Here is a 12,769-nt window from a genome sequence, read left to right on the forward strand (position 1 = left end):
ACCGAATCAACACTGGACGCTCAAGGACCAAATATGGAAATCAACAACGGATAATAAGGCAACGGAAGTATATTGGCCGCACCAACATCTCCAGAGTGGAAAAGTACCAGTAGTACCAGTATCATCATCAAACAATACAATGTTATACTAAAATATCAAAGTATATCAACAATATACGCATTCTCTGCCAGCTTCTAGTTAGGAGAACTTTGTTGGCATATGGCAATATATTAGAATATTATTACAGTTATGATTAAAAGTAGAGATGTCCGATAATATCAGATTGCCGATAGTACCGGCCGATAAATGCTTTAAATTGTGATATCGGAAATTATCGGTAAAGTAAAATTGATGACTTTTTAAAACGCTACTGTGTACACGGACGGAGGGAGAAGTACAGAGCGCCAAAAAACCTTAACGGCATGCCGGCCCAATCACATAATAGCTACGGCTTTTCACACACACAAGTGAATGCAATGCATACTTGGTCAACAGCCATACAGGTCACACTGAGGGTGGCCATATGAACAACGCCAACACTGTTACAAATATGCGCCACACTGTGAACCCACACCAAACAAGAATGACAAACAGAACATCCGCACCGTGACACAACTGAACAAATACCCAGAACACCTTGCAGCACTAACTCTTCCGGGACGCTACAATATACACCTCAACCCCTGCCCACCGCAACCTCCTCCTGCTCTCCCAAATTCCAAGCTGCTGTTTTGAGGCATGTTAAAAAAAAAAAATGCACTTTGTGACTTCAATAATAAATATGGCAGTGCCATGTTGGCATTTTTTTTCCATAACTTGAGTTGATTTATTTCGGAAAACCTTGTTACATTGTTTAATGCATCCAGTGGGGCATCACAACAAAATGAGGCATAACAATGTGTTCATTCCACCACTGTATATATCAGTATTGGTTGATATCGGAATCGGTAATTAAAAGTTAGATAATATCTGCAAAAATGCCATTATCAGACATCTCTTATATATTTATATACAGTATATATATATATATATATATATATATATATATATATATATATATCTATATATATATATATATATATATATATATATATAGATATATATATATATATATATACATATAATATTAATGAAACAAACATTTTCATCCAATCTCAAAGGAGAAAAAGGAAACATCAAGTGATGCAGCATTCATTCTTTTTCGGTTTCCGCTCTTCATTAGCATTTTTTTATCATGCAAATAAAGTGAAGGCACACATGCGGATGAAAGTAAATGAGACAATCACTAACCCCCACATTACAACTTTACTCTACAATGAAGCTGCCTACTGCGTCTAAGAGGGATTCGACGGAACCGAGTGCCGAGTCTTTCATGGTGTTTGAGTGCCAGCTGCCTCGCCAGGCTCACAGCCTTCAATCACACGTTCGCTCGCACTCGCTCACATAAAAGCACAGTAGGGGGAAAAAAAAAATAGCCTTGATTTCTTTTCTGAGGGCTGCTGAATGGGCTGTGAGGAGATGTGGATGTCTTAAGTGGTCACTCGCAGCCACGCCATTGTTGGCGAATGGGCGGGACTAAGACGCACGCTTCATTTGACGTGATACTGTTTGGGAACGATCAAAACAAGGAGCTGGGAAATTGCCGTGCATCATTCACCACGATGCTTCTTCGCCTTTGTAAGACGCACAAAGTCAATCAGGGCCTACATCAGGATTCTGCACAAAGGTCTTTTTTTTTTTATGGATCACCAGATGTGACTATTTCCTGCACTTAAAAGAGAACTGCTTTTGTGGGGAATTTAGTTCACAATCAAAATGAAACACATGACGTATTAAATACATGCAATCAAAAGTTATATTCTGCCTGTAAAGCCCTTAAAAACATCCAAAAACCTCCATAAAGGTTTTATATACATGATGTAAATACATATGTAGTATCTAGTAACATTCATAATAACATGTAATATATACATGATGTAAGTATATATGTAGCATCTACTAACATTCATAATAACATGTAATATATACATGATGTAAGTATATATGTCATGTAGTAATATTCATAATATTTAATATATACATGATGTAAGTATATATGTAGCATCTAGTAACATTCATAATAACATGTAATATATACATGATGTAAGTATATATGTAGTATCTAATAACATTAACAATAACATGTAATATATATATGATGTAAGTATATGTCATGTAGTAACATTCATAATAACATGTATTATATACATGATGTAAGTATATATGTCATGTAGTAACATTCATAATAACATGTAATATAAACATGATGTAAGTATATATGTCATGTAGTAACATTCATAATAACATGTAATATATACATGATGTAAGTATATATGTAGTATCTAGTAACATTCATAATAACATGTATTATATACATGATGTAAGTATATATGTCATGTAGTAACATTCATAATAACATGTAATATAAACATGATGTAAGTATATATGTCATGTAGTAACATTCATAATAACATGTAATATATACATGATGTAAGTATATATGTAGTATCTAGTAACATTCATAATAACATGTAATATATACATGATGTAAGTATATATGTAGTATCTTGTAACATTCATAATAACATGTAATATATACATGATGTAAGTCACCAAATGTAAATGGACAATTGTTGGCGCTTTTTCTATTGGGTTGTATGAGCGGAATAGAGGACCTTCCATTGGCTCTGCTGTAGGTGGACTTTTATTTAGGTTTATATAAGAGTTACAATGCATAAAAAAATACATCTGTCATTATGTCTGTCATCATGATTGTGAACGATAGGCGACATTCCAAAATAAGTGTAGTTCCCCTTTCAAGGACAACTAAAAAAAACATGAAGATGCTATTTAAGAATAACAATTCATTTAATTCATAAATGATGTACATGATAGTTCAACTTCTACATCTAGACACAATTTGCTTGAAAAATATATTTCCAAAATAAAGTGTCTGTTGAAATTAGGGCCTGATCTGCTAAAAATGAGTGTGTGTCTGTATCAAGTTTAAGGCATCACCTCATGTGATCAATCACAAACATATTGATAAACATCAGATTATGTACATTGATGGTGTTCGGGTGTGTGGGACCCGTTTTCATTTTTTATTAAAATAAAAAATGATACAATTAATTAATTTTTCTAACTGAGACTCACTGACTTTGGCTCATTTTCTGTAAAGAACATATATCAACTAGATAATCATCTACATCAACTATATAATCATCTACATCAACTATATGATCATATAAATCAACAATATGATCATCTACATCAACTAGGGACGGCGTGGCGCAGTGGGAGAGTGGCCGTGCGCAACCCGAGGGTCACTGGTTCAAATCCCACCTAGAACCAACCTCGTCACGTCCGTTGTGTCCTGAGCAAGACACTTCACCCTTGCTCCTGATGGGTGCTGGTTGGCGCATTGCATGGCAGCTCCCTCCATCAGTGTGTGAATGTGTGTGTGAATGGGTAAATGTGGAAGTAGTGTCAAAGCGCTTTGAGTACCTTGAAGGTAGAAAAGCGCTATACAAGTACAACCCATTTATCATTTAACTATACGATCATCTACATCAACTATATAATCATCTACATCAACAATATGATCATCTACACCAACAATGTGATCATATAAATCAACAATATGATCATCTACATCAACTATACGATCATCTACATCAACTATATAATCATCTACACCAACAATGTGATCATATAAATCAACAATATGATCATCTACATCAACTATATGATCGTCTACATCAATTATATAATCATCTACATCAACTATATGATCATATAAATCAACAATATGATCATCTACATCAACTATATGATCATCTACATCAATTATATAATCTTCTACATCAACTATATAATCATCTACATCAACTATATGATCATATAAATCAACAATATGATCATCTACATCAACTATATGATCATCTACATCAACTAGATAATCATCTACATCAACAATATGATCATATAAATCAATTATATGATCACACATCAACAATATAATCATCCACATCAACAATATGATCATATAAATCAATGATATGATCATACATCAACAATATAATCATCTACATCAACTATATGATCATCTACATCAACAATATGATCATATAAATCAATGATATGATCATACATCAACAATATAATCATCTACATCAACTATATGATCATCTACATCAACAATATGATCATATAAATCAATGATATGATCATACATCAACAATATAATCATCCACATCAACTATATGATCATATAAATCAATGATATGATCATACATCAACAATATAATCATCCACATCAACAATATGATCATATAAATCAATGACATGATCATACATTAACAATATAATCATCTACATCAACTATATGATCATCTACATCAACAATATGATCATATACATCAACTATATGATCATCTACATCAACTATATAATCATCCATATCAACTATATAATCATCTACATCAACAATATGATCATATAAATCAATGATATGATCATACATCAACAATATGATCATCCACATCAACTATATGATTTGCTTGAGTGGTTGGACAGGACAGATATAAATATACATATAATATATTTTTGTAATTTTTGTAATTAAGAGTGGTTACAAGTAAGAATGTCTACTAGTTGACACACCTACTTTATATTCTGACTCTCTCCTTCACAATAAAACTCGCATTATGTCAGATGACATATTTGTCAGGGGCTAAACTTACCAAGCTTTTTAAGCTCTCATGCTTCTCCTCCTACATGCACACAATAGTCTGCATCTTTTTGTGTGCGGTCCACACAACACAACACAACACAACACAACACAAGCGCAGCCAAGGCATGCCAGAGAAAAGTGAAGCCATCAATCCTCAAGCAAGCTGGACTGAGTTGAAAGGACAAAAGCTTGCAGGACACAGAATGAAGAGTTGGTGGGACGGCGACATGCAAGCATCATGGACTTCATGGATGAGCGTGTTAATATTGTGGTGGTATTACAACATGTGCCACACCGCATCCATGAAGGTGTACAACAACAGGAAGCAGGGCTCGACACTCACCTCGGATTATATAAACCTGTCCACCAATTAAGTGTTTGAGGCAACAGAACAGGCCGTCTGACAACAAGGGTTGGGCAGCAGTAAGAAAAACAGCGGACCAAGATGTCAAATAGGCGGTTGGGTGGCAGGCGGAGATGCAAGGGGAGGAAAAAGAGGGTCAAGAGGCCAGGAACATGACACAGGGGGGCCCTCAATGTAAAGAGGCCAGGAACATGACACAGGGAGGCCCTCAATGTAAAGAGGCCAGGAACATGACACAGGGAGGCCCTCAATGTAAAGAGGCCAGGAACATGACACAGGGGGGCCCTCAATGTAAAGAGGCCAGGAACATGACACAGGGAGGCCCTCAATGTAAAGAGGCCAGGAACATGACACAGGGAGGCCCTCAATGTAAAGAGGCCAGGAACATGACACAGGGGGGCCCTCAATGTAAAGAGGCCAGGAACATGACACAGGGGGGCCCTCAATGTAAAGAGGCCAGGAACATGACACAGGGGGGCCCTCAATGTAAAGAGGCCAGGAACATGACACAGGGGGGCCCTCAATGTAAAGAGGCCAGGAACATGACACAGGGGGGCCCTCAATGTAAAGAGGCCAGGAACATGACACAGGGGGGCCCTCAATGTAAAGAGGCCAGGAACATGACACAGGGGGACCCTAAATGTAAAGAGGCCAGGAACATGACACAGGGGGACCCTAAATGTAAAGAGGCCAGGAACATGACACAGGGGGGCCCTCAATGTAAAGAGGCCAGGAACATAACACAGGGGGGCCCGCAAGGTAAAGAGGCCAGGAACATGACACAGGGGGGCCCTCAATGTAAAGAGGCCAGGAACATAACGCAGGGGGCCCGCAAGGTAAAGAGGCCAGGAACATGACACAGGGAGGCCCTCAATGTTCCCACTTTGATGCCTTCAGACGTAAACAAACTGGGGAGCAGGGAACTTGGGGACAAACAACGTGGAGCATATTAGATTTGGACATTTTTAGTCTCTATTTGTCTTCCATAGTTCATGAATTTATGTGAAAAAAAAAAAAGGCAATTTTTGGGGTTGCGTGTCCAAAATAGAAATGTTTGCACCTGCAAAATACAACTTTGTGTTTACCCAGCAGATGTCCTCTCTATTCGTGCAAGATGGTGTGCTATTGAATTGAAAAATAAACATCCAAATAGTGAATGTTGTCTGTCTATCTGTGTTGGCCCTGCGATGAGGTGGCGACTTGTCCAGGGTGTACCCCGCCTTCCGCCCGATTGTAGCTGAGATAGGCGCCAGCGTCCCCCGCGACCCCGAAAGGGAATAAGCGGTAGAAAATGGATGGATGGATGGATGGACATCCAAATAGATAAGATGCACAATGGGGACAGGCTAATAATATATACATTTTTATGACTATTTACAACAGGGATATCAAACATGCGGCCTGCGGGCCAATTGCGGCCCGCGAGACGTTATTTTTTGGCCCGCACCTTAATATGAAAATGTAATATTGGTGCGGCTCGCGAGTTTTATATGAATGGCGCTTTACAGCGTCATGCTTGTATACCCTCGATTTTCCCGGGAGATTCCCAATTTTCAGTTCCCCTCCAGGGGTTAATTATTCTTCCGAGTTTCACCCAAACAACAATATTAAGGGGGCATCGTGGAGGCGTCCTCTTCAACCTGTACAAACAGCGTGCCAGCCCGACCACATGTTGTATGTGGCTTCTAAAGACACACATAAGTGACTGCAAGGCATACTTGTTCAACAGCCACACAGGTCACACTGAGGGTGGCGGTATAAACAACTTTAACACTGTAACAAATATGCGCCACAATGTGAACCGACACCAAACAAGAATGACAAACACATTTCGGGAGAACATGTAACGACCCGGTCGCATCGTGATGTGGGTTTCATTCTCCCGGGGATGCAGACGGGCCTCGGACACACTTTGCAGGTAGGAAACATTATTTATTAAGAAATAAATCAGTCAGAACAAAAAAAAACGTGTGCATAGCACTTAAGACAAAGAACTAAAAGAGCTAGCATGGGAGCTAGCGAAAACTAAAGGGCCTAGCGTGGAAGCTAGCATGTAGTGAGCAGGAAAACAGAAGTCGTTACTTGTATGAAAACAAATTACGAAGCCAGACAGACTGACGGGAGAAGGCAGGCTTAAATGACAGTGATTACAAAACAGGTGTGCGACTGGAACAAGCGGCAGGTGAAAATAATGACTAACTATGGAAACCAACTGAGAGGTGCACAAACAGGAACCGAAGGCAACCAAAAACAACAAAAACACAAAAAGACTCGAAAATCGAAATCATAATATGATCCGGGCAGCGGATCATAACAGGACATCCGCACCGTAACACAACGGTACAAATACCCAGAATCCCATGCAGCCCTAACTCTTCCAGGCTACAAGAGCGGTTTGGGGGTGTGTATTGAGTTAGGGCTACATTGGATTCTGGGTATTTGTTCTGTTGTGTTACGGTGCGGATGTTCTCCCAAAATGTGTTTGTCAATCTTGTTTGGTGTGGGTTCACAGTGTGGCGCATATTTGTAACAGTGATAAAGTTGTTTATACGGCCACCCTCAGAGTGACATGTATGGTTGTTGACCAAGTATGCCTTGCAGTCACGCACGTGGGTCTGCAGAAGCCTCATACAATATGTGACCGGGCCGGCACACTCTTTGTATGGTGGAAAAAAGCGGACGAGACGGCAGCTTGTAGAGGACGCTAAAGGCAGTGCAATCACGGCAGGCCCTTAATATTGTTGTCCGGGTGAAAACCGGGAGAATTATTGCCCCTGGGGATTGTCGGGAGGGGCACTGATATTCGGGTGTTTCCCGGAAAGATCTCGAGAGTTGCCAAGTATAAAACCATTCAAAGGTGAATTCATTAAAAAGTGCATGTTAAGATTTTTTTAAGAAATCTTTTCTTGCGGCCCAGCCTCACCCAGTTTCTGCACCCAGTGGCCCCCAGGTAAGTTGAGTTTGAGACCCCTGATTTACAATGTAGATAGTCACATCCAAACTATGAATTAACTCATGTGGAGTTATGTACTTAACAAAAAAAAAAGGTGAAATAACTAAAACCATGTTTTATATTCTAGTTTCTTCAAAATAGCCACTCTTTGCTCTGATTACTGCTTTGCACACTCTTGGCATTCTCTCCATGAGCTTCGAGAGGTAGTCCCCTGATATGGTTTTCACTTCACAGGTGTGATAGTATGAAACATGTGTTCAGTTATTTCACCTTTTTTTGTTAAGTGCATAACTTCACATGTGTTCATTCATAGTTTTGATGTGACAATCTACAATGTAAATAGTCATGAAAATAAAGAAAACACATTGAATGAGAAGGTGTGTCCAAACTTTTGGCCTGTACTGTACGTATATTACCTTTTTAAAAACAGACAATGGCGACGTTTACACTGCAGGCCAAAATACCCAAATCTGATTTTCTTCCACTGTTTACATTGCAGGTAAAAAGTGATCTTTATCAGACTCCAGTATTAACGCGCACGGGCCCCAATGTGCCCCCAATGGGGCCTCGAGGTCATTTAGATGCGCAGTTTGATAAGAGTGAAAGCAAGGAAAGTTGACCAGATTCCGTCAATGAACAAGGAAGTCGCAACTACTCCTACAAAATAAAATAAAAGTCGCCACACTTTAAAAATGTGTGTTTTATTTAGGTGAAAATAAATGAAAGTAATATCATGTGTGAATGGATGTATGTATAGAATAATATCCATTTTCTACCGCTTATTCCCTCTTGGGGTCGCTGGCGCCTATCTCAGCTACAATTACACATAAAATATAAAACCTATGTATTTTTTGGTGCACACAAATGACCTCGCTTGCAGAAAGATGACCAAAAAAAAGTCACATTCATTGCTGTTTGGATTGAAGTCACATATGAAAAGATCAGATTCCAAACATATTCAAAAGTGGGCTGAAAAAGAACAAAAAAAAAACGGTGTGCAGTGTAAACGAGGCCTGAAAAGGACAACAACATTTGGTGTGCAGTGTAAACGAGGCCTAAAAGGGAGAAAAACATTTGGTGCGAAGTTTAAACGAGACCTAAAAGGGAGAAAAACATCTGGTGTGCAGTGTAAACGAGGCCTAAAAAGGACAAAAACATTTGGTGTGAAGTGTAAACGAGGCCTAAAAAGGACAAAAACATTTGGTGTTCAGTGTAAACGAGGTCTAAAAGGGAGAAAAACATTTGGTGCGAAGTTTAAACGAGACCTAAAAGGGAGAAAAACATTTGGTGTGCAGTGTAAACGAGGCCTAAAAAGGACAAAAACATTTGGTGTGAAGTGTAAACGAGGCCTAAAAAGGACAAAAACATTTGGTGTTCAGTGTAAACGAGGTCTAAAAGGGAGAAAAACATTTGGTGCGAAGTTTAAACGAGGCCTAAAAGGGAGAAAAACATTTGGTGTGCAGTGTAAACGAGGCCTAAAAAGGACAAAAACATTTGGTGTGCAGTGTAAACGAGGCCTAAAAAGGACAAAAACATTTGGTGTGAAGTGTAAACGAGGCCTAAAAAGGACAAAAACATTTGGTGTTCAGTGTAAACGAGGCTTAAAAGAGAGAAAAACATTTGGTGTTCAGTGTAAACGAGGCCTAAAAGGGAGAAAAACATTTGGTGTGAAGTTTAAACGAAGCCTAAAAGGGAGAAAAACATTTGGTGTGAAGTGTAAACGAGGCCTAAAAAGGGCAAAAACATTTGGTGTGAAGTGTAAACGAGGCCTAAAAATGACAAAAACATTTGGTGTGCAGTGTAAACGAGGCCTAAAAAGGGCAAAAACATTTGGTGTGCAGAGTGAAGGAGGCCTAAAAAGGGCAAAAACATTTGGTGTGCAGAGTGAAGGAGGCCTAAAAAGGACAAAAACATTTGGTGTGCAGTGTAAACGAGGCCTAAAAAGGACAAAAAGATTTGTTGTGAAGTGTAAACGATAATCAAGGAAGACAACATTTGATTAATTATTGAACAAACACATTTTAGAACATGTTGACTTCCAGCTAATTAGTTGTTACATACCAAATGATTCCCTTTCTGATTGGATGCATGTTGCTCATTTTAAAGGGAAACTGCACTTTTTGGAGGTCATTTTGTCTATCATTCACATTCATTATGAGAGACAAGAACACATATTTGTTTTTTGTTTTTAAAGATTATAAAGATAAAAAAACCCTTAAAGGTTTATGTACATATATATACATACATTTTATTTATTTTTGTATATATACCATAGGTGTATATATATATATAAATATATATACATGTATGTATGTGCATATATATATATATATATATGTATATATACATACATTTTATTAATTTATATACTGTATATATACTGTAGGTATATATATACACATACATATATATATATATATATATGTATGTATATATAAATATATACATACACTCGTGAGGTCACGAGTTTGACCAGGCGGTAATACTAAGCATGCGCTAATTATTTTGTGAAGCGAGTTTGACCCGGCAGTAATTCAAGGCAGGGCGATACTATATACCCTGCGGCAATTCAAGGAAATACGGTAAATAGGTATACATATGTAATATAACAACAGACATGTTCATAACAATATGTAAAATGTACAATATTTACCGTATTTGGTCATCTAAATTACTTGTATTTTTGATTTCCTGGGCGCATTTTTTTCAGTGGCCATAGCAACATACGCCCTACTTCCGTCAACAAACACGTGTGTTTTCTCATTATTGCAGACTTGCTAACAGAAAACAAAGATGACTCTTTTTGAACAAGTGAGGATTCACAACATTATCTTTTTGAAGCTGAATATACGGAGGATGAGGATTCACAACATTATCTTTCTGAAGCTGAGTATAAGGAGGATGAACCACTGCTTAGACAAGCCAGCACAAAGGGAGAGTTAAGATCATGTAAATGTGGAGCTATGACGACTTCTTCTGCTACACTGAGTGGCAAATATTGTTATTATAAATGAAAAAAAAAACAAAAAGCTGTGTTCTTCTCATAAGGATTGTGAACATGTTCTAAAAAGTGCAATCTTCCTTCAAGTAGATACTTTTGTAAGGTCCATGACTAACCATTGATGATAGAACAAGGTTCAATACTTACTGGGTGGCTTGTTGGCAGCAAGGTTCTTGAAGTGGATGCCCTTGATGACCTCCACTGAGAGACGTCCTGTGGTGGCGTTGTAGACCAGACCCACCAGGATCTCAGGTGTGGACGTCTGACTCACTGACGGGAAGGACAAGTCACTGCAGGTCAGGTCTGACACACTGACCTGGGACTCTGCACCCTGCACATGTGACATTACTACACATTAGTTACTGACATGACTACTAGTACTACATACCATCACTCTCTAACACATTGGTAACTAACATGACTACTAGTACATCACACCATTGTTCTCTAACACATTGGTTACTAACATGACTACTAGTACATCACACCATTGTTCTTTAACACATTAGCTACTGACATGAATACTAATACTAGACACCATTACTCTCTAACACATTGGTTAGTGATGTGACTACTAGTACTACATACCATTACTCTCTAACACAAAAGTTACTGACATGGCTACTAGTACTAGATACCATTATTTTTTAACACATTGGTTACTGATGTGACGACTACTACTACATACCATTACTCTCTAACACATTATTTACTGACATGACTACTAGTACATCATACCATTGTTCTCTAATATATTAGTTACTGACATGACTACTAGTACTACATACCACGTTCTGTAACACATTAGTTACTGACATAACTACAAGTGCTACATACCACGTTCTGTAACACATTGGTTACTGACATGACTACTAGTACTACATACCATTGTTCTCTAACACATTAGTTACTGACATGACTACTAGTACTACATACCACGTTCTGTAACACATTGGTTACTGACATGACTACTAGTACTACATACCATTGTTCTCTAACACATTAGTTACTGACATGACTACTAGTACTACATACCACGTTCTGTAACACATTGGTTACTAACATGACTACTGGTACAACATACCATTATTGTCTAACACATTGGTTACTGACATGACTACCAGTGCAGCATACCATTGTTCTGTAACACATTAGTTACTGACATGACTACTAGTACTACATACCACGTTCTGTAACACATTGGTTACTGACATGACTACTAGTACTACATACCATTGTTCTCTAACACATTAGTTACTGACATGACTACTAGTACTACATACCACGTTCTGTAACACATTGGTTACTGACATGACTACTAGTACTACATACCATTGTTCTCTAACACATTAGTTACTGACATGACTACTAGTACTACATACCACGTTCTGTAACACATTGGTTACTAACATGACTACTGGTACAACATACCATTATTGTCTAACACATTGGTTACTGACATGACTACCAGTGCAGCATACCATTGTTCTCTAACACATTAGTTACTGACATGACTACTAGTACTACATACCACGTTCTGTAACACATTGGTTACTGACATGACTACTAGTACTACATACCATTGTTCTCTAACACATTAGTTACTGACATGACTACTAGTACTACATACCACGTTCTGTAACACATTGGTTACTGACATGACTACTAGTACTACAT

At 38.1% G+C, this 12,769-nt stretch overlaps 1 protein-coding gene across 4 annotated transcripts in view; it reads right to left on the minus strand.

Annotated features, from left to right (window-relative positions):
- syt14a (synaptotagmin XIVa) overlaps positions 1-12,769 on the minus strand; it is an 84,329-nt gene that overhangs the window by 10,615 nt on the left and 60,945 nt on the right. For 3 of the 4 annotated variants that reach the window (XM_061886319.1, XM_061886318.1, XM_061886320.1), the window contains 2 exons: positions 11,240-11,423; positions 5,118-5,174 (listed from right to left, as the gene is read on the minus strand). In XM_061886319.1, coding sequence (XP_061742303.1) covers positions 5,118-5,174; positions 11,240-11,423 — 241 coding nt within the window. The remainder of the gene's footprint in view (positions 1-5,117; positions 5,175-11,239; positions 11,424-12,769) is intronic. The other variant, XM_061886321.1, reaches the window with a different exon arrangement.

The sequence above is a fragment of the Nerophis ophidion genome, linkage group LG24 (assembly GCF_033978795.1).
Source record: "Nerophis ophidion isolate RoL-2023_Sa linkage group LG24, RoL_Noph_v1.0, whole genome shotgun sequence".
NCBI lineage: Eukaryota > Metazoa > Chordata > Actinopteri > Syngnathiformes > Syngnathidae > Nerophis > Nerophis ophidion.